This window comes from Antennarius striatus, chromosome 5, assembly GCF_040054535.1.
Source record: "Antennarius striatus isolate MH-2024 chromosome 5, ASM4005453v1, whole genome shotgun sequence".
NCBI lineage: Eukaryota > Metazoa > Chordata > Actinopteri > Lophiiformes > Antennariidae > Antennarius > Antennarius striatus.
In genome coordinates, this window is record NC_090780.1 from 10,819,255 (window position 1) to 10,837,262 (window position 18,008).

Sequence of the window (18,008 nt, forward strand, 5' to 3'; positions counted from 1 at the left end):
AAAAAAGGTACAGAATACATGGTGCACTGGTAACACCATGTATTTACTGCACATATCCTCTCAAATTTCTCCATTTTACTTTAATTAGGTAGTGATATTAGTGCTGTTGCTCTAAAAGTGTTCTTGATGGAAAGACTCTTGCTGCCCCCTAGTGGACTAAAGTAAGCATCTACAGAACTAAAGTGATCTGTGGCAATACACCTACATGAACAAACACTTCATTCAGAAAAGTCATTTGACAATTGTTTTACTTAAAATGTGCACATATCATTGCAATTTTGAAACATGAAAATGAAAATGTAAAAATTTCTAAAACAAAAAGTTAACCATGGCCCGTGCAACAGGATTTTTACAAATAAAATCTGGACACATTTCACATTTTCTACATGCAGGCCACACATTGTATGTCAAAATCTTAAAAAGCATGATAAACATTTTCTACACAACAGCCATTGTTGACCATGTCAGATTACTTTGACTTAAGCTGTAGCCTTGTGGTGTACTTCATGTCTCGTCATTTCAGTGTGAAAAATACCTTTACAGTTCCTTATGCCCAAGGCAGAGAAATAGACTTGAAGCAACTTTTTGTGCTAGTCAGGCATGTAAGTCATCAACGATTCACATATAAAAAAGGATGTATTGAGATCACTCCAGTTCTTTGAAACGTGCAAACATGGCTTTGCGCACTGCTTGCTTGTAGGTACTATGGTCCCAAACTACAGGCTCCTTCTTTTTCTTCTGTTAAAGACAAAGTGCAATAAAAGCTATAATTAATTATCCAGAACCGTTCAAATCAAGCTCAGCCATGAAATAGAGCAACAAACCTACCGCAACAGGTTCCGATCCCAATCCAGGTCTATCGCTAACTTTACTTGACTCCCTAAAAGTAAAGAGAAAAACAAACAAAAACATGTCCTCTTGAACGCTCTGTGAACAATGTCACCAACACCTACCTGGAGCTCCCAGCCCAGTTATTTTGATGCTGTGCCTGTTGGTGATGGTGTTTTCTTCTTTTCTGTTCAGGTGATCTGGAGGTTTCTTTAGCATTAAGCTGCGAAGAACACATCACATTTAGTAATCAATTAATAACATCATAGCCACCATAGTATTTTTTCAGAGAAGAATATTTCTCACTTCTTTTTCCTGATTCTCTAGGGCCTCCAGCTCTTTCTTTGACCTCCTGATCTTTAGGTGGATCTCCATATTTTGCTGTTAAGAAAACAGAGTATTACTTGCTATATTATCAAGCCAATTTTCTCTATTGCTTAGTCATGCAGAAGTTCAGAGGTAGTACTTTGTGCAGGTCAGAAAGCTGTTGGTGGCGAATCAAAGCGTCCTTGTTGGGGAACTGTCTCCTACAGAGCAGGCAGGCCATCTTTTTCCAGTCGGTCAGCTTGCTGTCCTTATCCTCAGACTGGCTGCTCGGACTGCTTTTAGCAGCCTCTTCCTTATCTTCTTCTACTTCTTCATCACTTCCAGCTCCGTAGTCTGACGCCAGCAGACCCAGAGAGCCCATCGGACGCTGGGGAAGGAAACCAGACATATGACACCTGTTACCATCGTTCAATCATCTAAAATTAAATCAATTTAAAATAGACACTTAGAAGAAAACAAATGATGCAGAGGGCTCCAACCTTTGACTTTTCATCCTTCTTTGGAGGAGCAAGGGGCTTCTTAAAAAGATCATCTGTCCCAGAGATCTAAGGACATAAACAAAGAACAAGGCAAAAACAATTTTTTTTTTGTAGCTTTAGTAATCATAAAAACAAATGCAGAGAACAGAAAACATGTCATTAGCATTGACCCCTAACCTTCCTCTCGAAGATGGCAAACCCAGCATCAGCTGACTTAGATTGCCTCTTATCGTCGTCCAATCCACCCTTCAACACTGGTGATGCAGCACGGACGCTTTCCTTTTGACGATTCTGCATCTTTGCCCAGCGCTCCATGTCTTTCATTATCTGTAACAGCACCACATTTCAACCCTTTTGTCTGTACTTCCCACTTTGTAGTAATTTATTGTTACTGAAGGACTACCTTGACAGCAGCCAGACTTTTTGGCTTGTCATCTTTATCCTTTTTCGTGGGGTCATCCTCGTCTTTCTTCTCAGGGGCCGCTGCAGAAGTCAGGCCAGGCTCCGAGGCGGGACTGGCAGCAGAAATGGGACCTAGTGCTGATGATTCTGTGTTGGGGGGAGCACCTGATTGAGGTTTCTTCATGTCCAGAGGAGCATCTGCTGCTGGGTTGGAAAGTATGGCCTGGTCTAAAGCAGTCATGATACCAGGCTGGGTCTCAGCCGAGGTCCCTCCTGGAACTGGGATGTAGGTCTTTGATGAGGCATCCCAGTAGAGATACTCTTGTGTTTGAGCGTTGTAGAAGTACTAAATTACAAATGAGTGACAAGAAAAAAATAATAATTTTAAGTTACATTTAACATGGTTGAAGCATCAATGCACTGTCATCAATCAGTGGCTACTTGGTCCAAAATTGTTCTTAGCTGTAAATCAGAGAATGCAAATGATTGTGATGCGTCACATTTGAAGGAGGTTGAAAAAGTTTTTTACATCCCACTTCAAAGCAGTGATGTATTGTAATTGTCAGTGTTCATCCATCCGTCCATCAAATATCTAAGCAACCGTTACAGATAGAAAGATGAAGCAAAAAGCAAGTTACTCGGGCAGCAATGGGGATGAAAATAAGATGGTTACCTTGACCTTGATAAAATAGGTCAGGGTCAAATTTTAACTTTTGTACACTCAGGAACAAGATAAAATAGAAAGACGAGGAAGAAGGCCAGTGTAAGGCCGTAGATCAAAACTAGTGCTTTGATCTATGAAAGTAGGTCAGAGCACTAGTTTGATCTTTGACCTATGAAAATAGATCAGGGTAAAATTTTGAATTCAGGGTTGTCGTGGAATGTTGCAGTCTGACTGCATTTGTTCTTGTTTCCTTTGCAGACAAAGGCAAGTTTTTAACAAGGCAATCAGACTGCAACATCCCGCGAGGTCAGGGTCAAAGCTATGCACTAGCTTTGACCATAGATCAAAGCTAGTGCATAGGTAGATCAAAGCACTAGCTTTGATCTATGGTCTTACACTGGCCTTCTACCTCGTCTTTCCATCTTATCCGGTTCCTGAGTGTACAAAAGTTGAAATTGGACCTTGACCTAGTTTTCTCAAGGTCAAGGTCATCATCTCATTTTCATATAACACATACACACAAAGGGCCTGTAGGCATGCAGTGGGGGTGGGGGTGGGGGGTGTAGAGTGGCGGGCAGCTCCTTCATGGTGCGCCCTGATGAGCAGTTTATAAAGGGGCCTCGCCAGTGCTCGGTTCTGAGTGTGAGCTGACACCTCCCACTTCCAGCTCACACTCCAAAGTGACTGGGCGGGAGCAGAAATCGAACCGCCAATCTTGTGATCATTAACCCAACCACCTCTACCGACTGAGTCGCTGCTGCCCCGGACAAAAAGCGCTGAATCACCGTGTTGTCTTTAGTTCTTACCCTTGAGCTGGGGTCATAGTATAATGTCGTCTCAGGATCATAGTAGAATCCTGATGTGGCATCGAACAAGTAGTTGGTCATGTCTGGAATCTCAGAGCCTGGAGGAAATCAGAAACATTTTCATTTATATTTCAGTGTCTGGCAGAACCTATGAAGCACAATCCAAGCCACGTCAGTTAAGGAGCAGTCTTGCTAAATACTAAACCTCCTGTACGTTCTCACCAAGATAAAACCTCTGAGACAAATTAAATACAGTATTTTCCGCACTGTAAGGCCAGGGCTCGAAATTGTGACCATTTTGGTCACATATGCGCCCAAATTTTTATCAGTGCGACTATTAAATATATTTGGAAGCATCGGTGTGACTAGGGAAAAAAAATCTGGTGCACCTTTTTTTTCCTCTCTCTCTCGCTATTTCTCTCTCTCCATAGAGCAGGGGTCACCAAATGGCGGACCGCGGTTCAGATCCGGACCGCTTGATGATTCTGTCCGGACCCGTGAACACTCCATGATAACTCACGAGAGTAGATTTCCTTATCGCATTTTTTTACCGGTAATTGCTCCACTCAGTTCAGCCAATCAGATCGTTTGTCTACCCTGCGCTGTCAGTGCACCAAGAAGTGAGACAGCTCGCTGCCGCTTTGAGGGACCTCTACAGCGGAGCACAGAGGGGAGACAGTGAGGACAGCATAGCTCCAAACGAAGGGAGGTTAACAAGGAGAACCGCTGGTTAACAATGAGTGGACAAATTTATGTTTATTCCTCCATCAGGCAGTTCAAAACCATTTTACCTCATACTGTCCGAATACGTAGCATGAATTAAAAGTGGTAACATGAAGCGCCACTATGAAACAAAGCACACATCTTTTGCACATCGTAAGTCCGAGCTGAGGGCAAAATGACCGAGAAAAATGCAAACGAATGTTCACTAAAGGCATGGTGGAGTTTGGGGCAACAAAAACATCTTTTAGTGATGTTTTAAAATACAAAACAATCCAATAATAACCAAAACGGTTCAGTCCAGGTACCGGGCTGGCATGACAGCCCGCCACAATGAGCTATTTAACTCACACCCAGGTAGTGCCTCGGTTTGGCCCCTGACCCGGAGGCGGACCAACGCAGCATCCTCAGGTGAGCATCTCTCATACCGTTTTGTGTGGATGTTGGGAAAATGCGTAGGCGCTGAGTGTGTACCCTCGAATGCACTACCGCGACAGTTTGTTTGATGTGGACACGTGAGTGTGGAGCAGCCGGAGAATGTGCGCGAAACAGTCTGAGCAGGACCGTGCTCCTGCCAGGAAACAGTGAGAGCGCAGCTGCTGGGCGAGGGAGAGAGGCGCGCGGAACGGAGATGGACGGAGCGTCTCTATCGCTCTGTCACTGCCTTGCTTTTGGGTAGGTGATCCAAAAGTCTTTGCTTGTGCTAGTAACTTCTAAATTTTGGAGCACCAGTGCTGCCAAGAAAAAAAAGTTAATTTCAAGCCCTGAAGGCGCACCCAAAAGACTTTCATTTTCTTAAAAACCGACAGAGCGCCTTATAATCCAGTGACCCTTATATATATGAAAAAGGTTTCAAATGGGCCATTCATTGTCGGTGTGCCTTATAGTGTGAAAAATACTGTACAGGTACATTAATCATGCAGGAAATGGTTGCTCCCAAGTTTCTGTAAAATCACTATGGGATATAGTAAAGTACACAGACAGTTGATAATGAACACTTTCCATTCATTGTTCATATCTTACCACAAATATAAGAACCATCTGCGCTGATGTTTCCCCCAACAGGTTCTGTGGACACTGGAAGTCCACCAGCCTGGTATGACGGATCTACAGGTGGAGCATCACAGTAACCAACTCCCTGCAGAGTGTAACAAATACATTGCTTACCACACAGCTCTGAACCAAGGGATGTACAGGATTTTGTCTGGTAACCTACCTGTCCGATGCTTGGGGTTGTTACCGGAGCAGATGTAGTGTTGCCACCTATTAAATCACCTGGTCAGAGACAAGAAGATACAACTTATTAAAGTCTAGTAACTAGTAGAATTGTGCCACATAATCAAGACACCAGTTCTCACTTGGCATTCCAGGAGACATTCCAGCAGGTGGTGGCAGAGGCAAGAACTGTGGAGGTTGTGGAAACTGCTGTGGCTGAAATGGTAAAAGTCACAATCATCTAAGAACTCTGATCAATCTCCACTTCATACTCAAAAACATTACAAAACAAGAATACAGCTTACTCCCATCATGCTGGCCTCAGGTGGATATCCAAGGACAGAACTGTTGGGTTTATCCAAGTCTCTCCTGAAACTGAAATAAAACCCATCAGTAACTGACAAGTTTAGATTCCTCAACGAGATGCTGCTCATAAATCACTAATGACTTACTTTTGGTTCTTGAGAGGTTTAGCAACCTCAGCATAAACTCTGACTCCATCAATATTTAAGAATCTGGGTTTGGTGAGGAGCTCAACAAGGCGCATTACTTGCTACAAAAGACCCAATGGTTAAATGATGGAAAAATCAAGCAAAATCAGTGACCAAAAGCAGTGAAGACATTCATGCTGAGCTCTGGTACCTCATGGGAGTCCATGTCTACGAAGCAGAAGCACCTGACTCCCGGTGGCTTGGCCTTCACAAGGCGAACGTTTCTTTCATCCAGATATGCAAAAGGATCCAAAGCTTTCAGGATGGTCTCTACTGTAGTCGTGGGCTTCACATTTTTTATTATCATTGCTGTACAGGAAAACAAAGGAAAGCACTGTTTGATTTGATTCCGAGTAAACGATACATTAAAAGATATGTTAATGAAATCACAGTGATTACAGATATAAACTGAAACTCTCCAGAACTGATGTCAACATACTTTTGCTATCTTTAAACACCGACTCAGGATTGTGTGCACCAGGATGAGGACGGTTGCGGTTGCCCCTGGACTCTGCCTGCTGCTCAGCATCTTGCTGTTGGAGCTGTTGGTCCACCTGCTGCTGCCAGGCCTCTGGAGTCAGGTCAGAGCTGCGCTGCCAGTGGCTTTGGGACGATGACTCCAGAGGGTCTTTGGGTTCAGTTGCATTCAGGTCGGTCTTCAGCTGCTCTAAAGGTTCATCTGGTTTAGGCAACCTGGGTTCCTTGAAATGAGGCATTTTGTGATCCGTTTCCTACATAAGAGACATCGAGACAATTTGGAATACTTTAACAAAAGTAAAAAATATGACAGGATGATAATCTCCATTGTCCCACTATCTTGGTAGTTTTCCATTGACGAAACGATTACTTCAATAAACTTATTGTCAAAATAAAGTCTCAGGAGGTAATTCAGTTGTTCTTTTAAGACACATGGACTATAGACCAAAGACCTATACAGATATATTATGGGACAATTATTGTGAAAGCAAAAAGCTTGACAGCTTTGATATCTGAATATAGTGAAACGCATCACTCCTGATGAGTGGATAGTGCAGTGGCGTGGCTACTGCCCGATCCAGAGACCAGAGTCCTCCTGAGGACAGCTGGGTAATTTAGATTTTTGTAAAGTAGTCTTGTTAAAGTAATGGCCTTTGTTTTGTTTGAGAATTTGCAGTTTATAATGAAAATTTTCAGTCACCGAACTCACCTGAACACCTCTTTCACATTTCTCTGGGTCGATATACTTCAAGGATGCTGTTCTAGAGCCAACCGTCAGGGACGCCTGAAAGAAGAACAGAAATGATTCATCAGGATTACATTACAAGGGTGAGTTGTATCACACTTAAGCACCAATGACATCCAACATGCACTGTGGCAAGTTTAACCTTCCTCTTCACTGCTGAGGATAAATGGAACAAACACTGATGGAGGCATGCCAAGACCTGGTCGTGGACTATGCTCCACACAGGCCACTCCCCTCCATACTACGCTGCATCAATGAAAGGGAACTACAACTTTAGGCTATGACTAACAACAATTGTCGCTATCAACTAATCCGCAGATTAAGCTGGGAAATTTCAAGATTAAAAGAAAAGAGCTCCTTATCATTTCATTGTCATATTTTCACGTTGCTTGTGAAGCAACTCGGAAGCTCGAAATCCAAAACATACGCTGTTTATCACTATGCTAAAAAGGACATGGCGAATCCCGACAACTAAAACACTGCAATGAGAGAATGTTGGGTACATAGACAGGAATCAAATCAATTCTTTACCGAAACAGCCACTGACATCCATGAGCAGCTCTATCCGAGGAGTAGCAGCTGGGTAGTATCAATTCATAACACCAATCTCAGTATAGGTGTGCAAACCCAGCTATGACATCATCAGTGACCTATTTCAAAGACTGAGTCATTCAAATAAGAAATAAGCTGAAATGAAATCTTGCAGGACATCTAGATATGCAACTAGTCCTCAAGATACCAACATCTGACTTACGAACATTCGTAGACACGAACAACCGCATGCTGCCATATCTGACTACTGTAGTTTTCATTTTGCTGCAACTCACGCCGAGCAACTTAACATTAATTCTCCATAGATTAAGATTTCACATTATGTCAAAATAACTCAGGAAATATACTGTAGTTAACTGAGGATCTCAATGGAAATAAACAAAGTTCCTGTCAGACTTTTGATTCCAAGGAAGTGCATCAGAAAATTAATCACCTGTGTAGTTGAATACTGTTCTTCAACGATTGAAATTTAATACATTTAATAAGTACCAACTTATGAACAACTCGGCTTAAAAACAGCCTCTTGGAACCAATTGTGCTCACAGGTTGTGAGTCACCTGTGTGGCTCAAATTCCATTGTTGTAAAGAGAGTTGAGCATTTTAAAGTGATTCAAGTCAAAAAGATCATTTAAACAAACTACTTTTTAGAAATGAACCAATAAAAGACTTCAGAGTTTGATCAAAGAACCAACACATACTCTTCCACACAAATTGTCAAAGTGACTGAATCCTGATGTCAAATCTGCTGAGCACCATATACATCTATCATTTCTCAATTCTACAAATGAAAAGTCATGAAAATAAAGCTGTATGCAACCCAATCCTTTCAAAAGTGGAAATTACAGAGGCAGACTATGAACTGCAACACACAAATCCACCAAGCCATAAGAACAGTAGAACAAGGTCTACTGAGTAGTTTCTCAGATATGAAGTAAATCTGTCAAAGTCCGTTTTGCCATTTCAAGATGTGAACAAACTGTTCAGAAAAAGTCCTAGGGAGCAGACACCAAGACGACAATTTCAAGACAATATCAGGAAGAAGAATACTGTTTGAGAAATTCAACAATGATGGAAGAGGGTTTTAAATGGTGGAAAAACAAAAAACTCCCAGGAGGATTGCCAAAGAACAGTAAAATAAATTCTACAATACTTAACTAGATAACTGGAGTTAAATTAATAAACAAAACTATTAAATACGTTATTCAGATCATTCAGCTGAGGTATTTAACAGTGAATCTCTGGATTGTTAATATTTTAATCTGCTCATGGCTCTAATCAATAGCAAAACAAAAACCAAAGTCATAAGTAGTATTTCCTGACCACTGTAGATACCTGTACCACAGTTCATGAGAAGTTGTATGATCATTGTTGAAGCAATGCACGAAGAAATAAAAAATGCAGACTTCCTCATAGTGCCAGAGGAAATGATGCTGAATTACCAAAACAATGAAAATCCATTCTCCAGATGATGAGAACTAGCCATATAATATTTTGAGGGAATATAACAGTCGAGGAGCCCTATCACCAATGCACCAAAGTGGCAGAATTATCAACCGATAGACCAACAGACGTCACCTGTCAGGTCACAGCAATGACACAGGCAAAAACACCCAGAAACAACATAGACCTATAACATTTTACAATGATCACCGCTGTGTGTCAACAGTTAAAATAAAACTGTGGTTCTCAGTAAAAAGGTCACATTCAGATTCTCTTTAACTGTGTGAGTTAATCTGGATTAGGCCACTTTAGCACAGACCAGTAAAAACATAGATCAAAACAAAATAAAGACATGATTCTCATTCAGCTGTTTCCAGGCCATTCAAATTACACCAGCAAGGTGCTGCAGTTACCAATCAAATGCCCACACATTCCTGGTAGATTTGTTTGCAATAATATTTCTACCTTTGAGCATCATGACCATTGTGAGTCAATGTGAGGGGTCACTACAATTTTCCAGGGTTGTACAATCTCTTGTGTGCTGAGCATTTTGGTGTCTCTTATGTCTTCAACCTGAATCCCTTATTTCTTTGTTCTTCTGACTAGAGTTCCATATCACCTGTACCTAAAACATGACTGCTACTTATATAGTTAAAATGTGAAGGCATAAGGAAGGCGAGTGTTCAAACTGCAGTTGCTTGACAACAAAAAAAGTCTCCACGAGTCATTGCAAGTACGGAAGAGGTCGAAAAATTGTCACGTATGAAGCAATCAAACTAACAAACTACAGCAAGTTAACAATCGGAGGCAACCTGAGGCAACATGACTGCACACACAGTGCTGAAACGTAATAAATAAGTTTCCAAAATATTGGAATTGTTGAACACCTAACTAATAACACTACCACTGTTTGCGTACTATAAAGATCAAACACTTCATAAATTTGTTGGTTTAAAATATTACCATGTGAGAGTGTCAACAAGTGAACTCTTCATTTCCTAAATCAAAATAAATGAATATAGAGCAACCCCTTGTCAGGTTGTTCCTCCCCCAGCTACTAATTGCCCTCTCAACCCCTCGTAATCCTCATAGCAGACGGCCTTCTTAGAGTGACGAGGATGGGCCACCTTGTTGGACTCCATGAAGTGGACTGCATCCTCGAGGTTTAAAAACTCCACATAGGCCGTATCGTAGCTGTAACCTGGGGACAGCATTTAAAATACAGATGAGTTTTTGTTAGTCATGACAGTCAGCCACTGAAACAAAGACAGCACTTTATGAATACATCGAGAGCAGTGTGAGTAAATTGATACACCTTTATTGACCCACATACCTTTACTGGAAAATGTCTATTGTTTATGCTATTTTTTCTAGTCAACCTTTTGATGACCTTCGTCTTATTGGACTTTGACAGGAAAGGCTTTGATAAAGTCAGGCCGTAACAGACAGATATTCCGGATCAGCGTCAAACCAGTGAATGATTGTATTGTGTGCACCACAGCGACAAAAAAACAAAATGTATTATCCAAGTTTTACCTAAATAATTACAAACGGCATCACATACTTCTTTCCCTGATAGACATTTTTGACCTTTATGCTAAAAGGCCATTGAGACATAACTCTCAAAAAGCCTTGAAATTATCTATAAACATTTCTACGACAATTCACTACAGAAAACTTTCTAAATTTCAGACCAGCAGAATGAACAAAGCAAGACCGTCTCCATTGCAGGTTTGTTGACTTTATTTTTCCATTACACTATATCACTGTAGTATACAATATGTGCCCTGTTGACACAGGTTTTTTGTGAAGGGAACTGAATATCACGCTCCAAAGCCCTCCAAATCCTTTTTTGAGAATGACCGTGCCTCCTCAGACATGAAAGCGAAGGGCCTAACAAGCCCCATCTGCCTCTGTTGATGAGTCCACAGACACCACAAACAAACTTGAGAAAAAAAAAACAATTTAAATGAAAGAAAGCGGAGTTTCGATATTGTAAAGCGAAATGTCGAGGGACATGAGAGCGATCGAGTGCCCCAAACAGTTAAAAAAAAAAAAAGAAGAAGGAAGGTATTGCTTACCTGGCACAACATTTTTGATTTTCATTCGCTGCACCGGCACACCATCGAGGTCAGTTAAGGCACCAAGAATCTGCAACGAACACATTAAATTATGCCAAGTCATTTTTTTCTACATACACTACTACCATAAGTCCAGAGATCATAAAAATCAATATAGTTTATCAGTTCTATAATTACCTGCTCCATTGTGGCAGTCTTAGGAATACCAATTATTGATATTGTATTGGAAACTTTGTCCTCCACTGATGAACTTCTGTAATCTTGATCCTTTGAAAGACATTTTCAATAAAGTTATTATGAATCATTACATTTTTTATAAATACTACTGAAAATAAAACAAACACCAACCTGGGAACCAGACTCGTTAAATCTCGATGGTGTAATGGGTTTAGACTCTTTGATGAGTTTGTCTGGTGTTTGCAATGCTTCATGTTTGTATTCAAAAGCCCTTCCCGATGCCGTTCTGTAATCAATGTCCCTGTAGTCTTGGTCCCTCACTTGTACAGTGCTGCTACTTTGGAAATCACCATCTTCCCCTATCTTACATCCAGCAGTTCCTTGATTGAGTGGGATATCCTTCAACCCCTTAAAACAATCAACTGGCGCCTGTATCTCATGAGCGGGCTGATTCTTCTCCTTATGGTAAGGGAGCATTTCATTATGATTTGATTTTTTCTGACCATGTTTCTGGTCCCTTTCTTGAAGCCAAGGTTTCTCCTTCTCATTTTCTCTTCCACGAGGACTAAGAAGAGGACTTACTTCTGGGAGTGTGTGGTCTTGTAGAGCTTTGCCGCCAATTGTTGGTGGATCCACAGAGGGAAAGTGGTCACTGCATGGAAACCCAACATCTTTTCCTGGGAATTCAACAGAAGGCCGATCCTGTTCCTGATAAGGTGGTGGATTTTTTAGTGTGGCGTCTCTGCCATAACCTATAGCGAAGTTGGCTTCGGACCCACTGCCCATACCTTTAGTTATGTTCATATAAGGGTTCTTGTCCTTTTGACGATTCTTCCATTCCTCTGCAAGAGTAAGCTCCTCACCACTTCGATAATCCATCAGGGGACTGTCACTTGAACCTGGATATTCTCCCTCCCTCAGTCTGGCTTCGGCACCCACAAAATCTGACCTGACCTGTGAGCTCCCAGCATCTGAAGGCATATCTGTCCTTGTCCTGTCCGATGAGATGTTGTTTCCAAATCTTAAGGGAGATCGATCTCTACCTCGAAATTCGGTGGATGGTCCAAGACGATTTCTGAAATCCATATCAGAATCAAATCCACCTCTTGGATTTGAAGGTGGCCCCCCTCTTCTATCAGTGTCCATCATTCTCCTCTCATGTGACGGGAAGTCCATGTTGTAGCGATCAGTGTCACCAAGGCCAATGGGGGGCCTATCAAACATGTTCCTAAATCCATCATTGCGTTCCATTCTATCACTGTGGAATCCTCCTCTTCTTCCATCAATATTGGGATTATTAAACTGTGGCATGTTATAATCAAAGCACCCTCTGTCTCTTGCATCTATAAATCGGTTGTTTTGTTCTCGTGGTGGCATACCCCTCCCTCCCATATCTATGGAGTTCCTGCCTGGTCCTGGGAAACCAGCATTCATCAGTTTCTCTCTAGCCGAATTTTCAAAGTGCTTTCTAAGGCTGAAGTCTGGCTCTTCCCCAGGTCTGAAAAAATCTCTGTTTGGCTCTCTACCTCGCATATCACGTGGGCCCATATCCCGACCTCTCATGGGTGGTCCATCCATCCTCCTCAAGTCCACTGGAGGTAGATCCAGAGGTCTTGGGCCCATATGACCCATGGGACCCATATTCATGCCATCTCTTGGTTTAAAATCAGGCATAGGACGATCTCTGCCACCAAACATTCCTCCATGATGGTCACCACTGGAATAAACATTTATGCATAATATTAATACTGATTTGTATGCAACACTAGTGGTTTTAAAAAACAACAACTTACAACCAAGCCATGCAAAGAGAGTGGCCAATTGGATTAAAGCAAATTTATGTTCTTATATAAATGGATAAGTTAATCGGTAAAGGGGTTATACTTCTGTCTGCCTCCCTCTGCACAAAAGAAACAGTAATGAAGAATATTTAATCACATTTTGTCATTAAACTAATTTTTTGTCCACGTATTTATTAATTTATAATTTCTAAAAGTATAAGTAGTTTCACAAACCACCGGCTACGTTCTGAATTTATATGCACAATTGTCAAATTTTGGATGCATGATGCTAATTCATGATGCCAATTCGTTTCCATCAGTTTGCCCCAAGACAGCTGGGGCTACATATGTAGTTTAAAATGAAGTATGAGGAGAGAATGAATAATGGAACCACTGTGATTTGAGTGTCCAGAAAAACGAGATATAATTCTAATCCATTACTATTATTATTTCAAGCACCAAACAACCATTTTAAAGCAGATTGATGTGTCTATGTTGTTGCAAAGATATTGATTTAATTTGACACTGATTTACACCATGTGCTAAAGTGTTTTTTTTACGTTTGCTGTGCATCCATCCTTGTAAAGAACTAGTTTGACATGGCCAACTTGCCATTATTCAGAGGTTTAAAAAAAAAAAGCAACTTAGTATGGTGGCTCCAGGCTTGAAATAACCATCAGACCTGTGAAACAAAAACTGCAGACCACTACAGAAGCTGAGATTTAACATGAGTGGCAATGAAACCTATTTATTATCTGATAAACAAAACAAAAATGAAAAAAACGTTATGAGTCACAATGGAAACAGTTGCTTAGAAATGGTTCAGATTTGGAATCAGGTTTCAATGCCAAACCCTGATACTGTCCTTATATTTTTCTTTAATATTGTTCAAACATTGTCTGGGAGTCTGTGACCCAAAAATTAATTTCCAGCAACAGCTATATGTGATTGACATGCGCAACAATAAAGTTTTGATTGAGTGAAACATACAACCAAATACCTATCAAATGAAGGCAGAAGACTTCCATAAAACTGAACGCAGGCAGCAACAACAGGTCAGCACGGGGTTGAATATGGATTTAATTTAATTTAATTTAAATTTAATTTTATACTGTTGTGTATATATATATATATAATTTATTTATTTTTTATACTGTTTTATATTTTAATTCAATTTTATACTGTTTAGATTTTATTTTATACTGTTTATATTTTAATACTGTAATATTTTTAAATTTTATACTGTTTATATTTTAGTTATAGTTTAGTATATAAGTCCTGTTAGTGCTGCATGTGTCTGTCTGTTAGTGTAATGTATGTCTTGTGGTATGTCCTGTGATGTCAATGTTTCCTTTTCTCCTGGTGTTTATCCAGTATTATTTGTTATTTAATGCCTGAGCAGTGGCTTTATGCAATTTCCTCCGGGATTAATAAAGTATCTATCTATCTATCTATCTATCTATCATATACGTTTAGAAGGGATGAAGGGGACAAGTCTTACTGTAATATTTGTCCAGAAATGAGCCTCATTTTGAGTTAAACAAAGATGCTAGCCCTACTAGATTACCCTGTATTACTGTCAACATACAGTTTAAATGATTTTAGAGCATTATGACAAAATTAATTCTAACTTATGATTCTATCCTCTCACTGAAAGCCTGCAGTGGACAATTTTCCGAATTTACCAAATTCATGTTAGATAACTTTAGCTTAAGTGTTGGTCTTCTATTTACTGTTGTACTAGTTTCTCTCCTTCTAATAGAGCCATCCGACTAAGTAAACATAACATAGCTAAAGTTGTAGATTTGTTTTTTTACCACAAGTAATTCTACACAGAAAAGGCATCTGTTGGTAGGCAGGTGATGGTAGGAAAAAGTGTTTGAAACTCAAAATCTGGGTAACAGTATACTGTACACATAGTATGTGGTGTGTATATTGGGTATGGTTTCCAAGGATTTTTAACTCCAATGCTTAGCCCTAGCACACAGCAGTATAAAAAACAGAAGTCTTTACATTATGTTTCTGTTACTAAAACGTAAAGTGTGTCATGACTGGATGATGCCCGTTTACCGAAAGGGTGGTGGTCCTCCCCGTGGTCCGTGCCCACGTCCATCCCACATCGTGCGTCTGTAGCTTGACTGCAAGTAAAGTTGAGGGTTAGCTGGTCAATCCTTTCATGGGGGTACATGAATGCACCACCTCTGTGTTGCTAGTGTGTCCAACTGATAAAAATTGAATTTGACAGAACAATCCGAAATCAAAGTGACGATATTTGAGCGCATGGTCCCGTAACAGTGATTACTCATGTCGACCACTCTAACCGAGATGATCTTCAAAGATGGCTGCATACGTCAACGATCGAGCTCGTAACACTAGCTGACATGATTGCTACTGCTGGCTCACTAAAAATAGCCATCACTAGGCCTTCAACATGTACGTCACGATATAAACACACGAGTAGCGTTAACATTTATTTATAACATAACTAACGTGAAGGAAAGAAAGTTAAATTTAAGAGCTGCTGTTATTGAAATAGAGGAGATTAAATTAGCGGGCTGTAACGCAACCATTGTTGGCCAATAGCAAAGGAGCTTTCAGGGTGATGCTATCAATGCTAACCTGGCTAACGCAGACATAAGAGAACCGATTCCATTGCGTTAGAAGCAAAGGAATTACACTCATTGAAATACAACACACTACAGTTCAAATTTAATTACACTATTTTACGTCGAAATATACTCTCTGAGGGACACACCTTGTACGCTTCTGTCTGGATTTCAGTGTCGAGAAGATTATCGCCTCAGTTTACTACGGAAATGTTCTTCTTCTGCAGCAGTAAAGCAGCCTCTGTGCGCCTTCTTTATTTTCTTCTTACTCGTTATTTAACCGACATAAAGTGAAACGACACGCTGCCGAGCGAGGTGCTTCCCCCCAATGGTTATTAAAAGTACTGCTGACACACTCCATCTGATCGGGTTTATGTTTTGCAGTTTTGATACTGATTGTGTATCAATATATTGCTGAAATATTGGAGAAGAATTTGTATCTTCTTCTTTTCCTTGCGGCTTTTCCTGTCAGGGGTCATCACAGCGAATCGATTGCCTCCATCTAACCCTGTCTTCTGCATCCTCTTCTCTCACACCAACTACCTCCTTGTCCTCTTTCACCACATCCATAAACCTCCTCTTTGGTCTTCTAATTAATCTTGGTCCACAACAGCCACCTCTTCTAGTCTTTCTTCTCTCCTCCTGGACTATAGTACAGGGACTGTGCCGGACAGCAAAGATCCTTTCCCTGAGGTCCACATCAGTCCCCTGTTTGGAGAACTAGAGGGTCCTCTCCTCAGAGATGAACGAGAAATCAACCTGCACACGGCCAACAAAAAAATACTGTTCAGAAAATGTGTAAAAGTAATCAACAAGAAAAACCTGTGTAACAGAGCACCCACTACCTGGGCCGACAGGATGACAGGAAATGGACCTGACCCACAGTGGAGACTTCTGTACAAACCTCCCCTCAAGAAAAAAACAGCCGACCTCCAGTGGAGGATTTTGCATGGTGCCGTCGGTTCCAATGCTTTTATCTCAGTTTTTAACCCTGCGGTGTCCAGCCAGTGTCCCTTCTGTCCCCTTTGTGAGACAGTCTTTCATGCTTTCATTGAGTGTGGGAGACTTGCAGTGCTCTTCACTCTTCTAACGAATGTTTTTAACTTGTTCAATGAAAACTTTAGTATCAGGAAATTCATCTACGGTGCTGGGTACAATAGATCGAATCAGAGAAAGTGGCAGCTTTTAAATTTTATCTCTGGAGAGGCAAAACTCGCAATTTATGTGACCAGGAAGAGGAGAATTGAAAACAATACTGTTCAAGAAGCAGCTACTGTTTTTTGCTGTAACATTGCTTAAAACTAGAATTTGGTTTCTATAAAAGGGCAAAAGACCTGAATAACTTTAGGAACATCTGGTGTCACAAAAATGTCCTATGCACTTTAGTTGATGATCAACTCACTTTTGCAAACTTCCTGATATAATGCACTAATTTTTAAATTGTATTTTCCTTTCAGTTATTGGTTTTTAGTGTTTTTGAAGCACTTTAGTTCTTTCATCTAATGAAAAATTGTAAAATGCTCTGAATGTGATTGAAGTTTTTTGGCAAAAAAACTTCTTCTGAAGCACTTTAGTGCTTTCATCTAATGTAAAATTGTAAAATGTTTGAATTTGATTAGTGTTTTGCAAAAATCAAAAAATCTATCTTTCTTTCTTAAAAATGTCCTATGCACTTTTGTTGATGACCACTTGACTTTTGCAAACTTCCTGATATAATGCACTAATTTTTAAATTGTATTTCCTTTTGTTTATTGGTGTTTAGTGTTTTTGAGTGTTTAGTGTTTTTGAAGTTTCATCTAATGAAAAATTGTAAAATGTTCTAAATGTTCTGAATGTGATTGAAGTTTTTTTGCAAAAATCAAAAAATCTTTCTTTCTTTCTTTCTTTCTTTCATTTGTTCATTTTGTTAAAACCACTTATCTTCTTCAAGGTCATGGTGACCTAGAATTTCATCCAACAATGGACGGCAGATGACGTACTTTCTGAACAACCCACCAGTTAATAATGGTCACATGAAAGACATTCTTGTCTGTATTTACCTATATTATGTTTTAGTGGTGGGAGGAAGCTGGAGAACCCACGCTGACACAGGAAAAACAAACAAGCTCTACGCAGAGAAGTCCCAGGTGAATTTGTGAGATAACTGCACTACCAATTGCACCACTGTGATGCCAATGAATATTTTCTTGTTTACTATATAAAAAATAAAATATATTC

The 18,008-nt window shown here is 40.3% G+C and overlaps 2 protein-coding genes across 2 annotated transcripts in view; both read right to left on the reverse strand.

Annotated features, from left to right (window-relative positions):
- The window catches only part of gnai2b (guanine nucleotide binding protein (G protein), alpha inhibiting activity polypeptide 2b), a 189,165-nt gene that overhangs the window by 35,594 nt on the left and 135,563 nt on the right, over positions 1-18,008 (reverse strand). The gene's annotated exons all lie outside the window — the stretch shown is intronic.
- Positions 232-16,054, reverse strand: rbm6 (RNA binding motif protein 6). Its single transcript, XM_068314943.1, has 23 exons — positions 15,941-16,054; positions 15,256-15,323; positions 11,576-13,121; positions 11,405-11,494; positions 11,228-11,297; positions 10,274-10,347; positions 7,119-7,193; positions 6,372-6,663; positions 6,084-6,241; positions 5,894-5,994; positions 5,747-5,816; positions 5,585-5,657; positions 5,443-5,501; positions 5,250-5,364; positions 3,507-3,604; positions 2,038-2,382; positions 1,812-1,961; positions 1,635-1,700; positions 1,295-1,522; positions 1,135-1,209; positions 954-1,051; positions 829-880; positions 232-738 (listed from the first exon to the last, which is right to left on the reverse strand). Exons 2-23 carry the CDS (start codon positions 15,303-15,305, stop codon positions 646-648), a joined length of 3,978 nt encoding a protein of 1,325 aa, XP_068171044.1. The 5' UTR covers positions 15,306-15,323; positions 15,941-16,054; the 3' UTR covers positions 232-645.

Excerpts from the sequence above, each read along its gene's own strand:
- rbm6 (XM_068314943.1), bottom strand. The coding sequence starts at position 15,305 with ATGTGGGATGGACGTGGGCACGGACCACGGGGAGGACCACCACCCTTT. Across the intron at positions 11,495-11,575 it reads TTAACGAGTCTGGTTCCCAG|GATCAAGATTACAGAAGTTC; the intron begins GTTGGTGTTTGT and ends TGTCTTTCAAAG. Across the intron at positions 1,701-1,811 it reads TTGCCATCTTCGAGAGGAAG|ATCTCTGGGACAGATGATCT; the intron begins GTTAGGGGTCAA and ends TTATGTCCTTAG.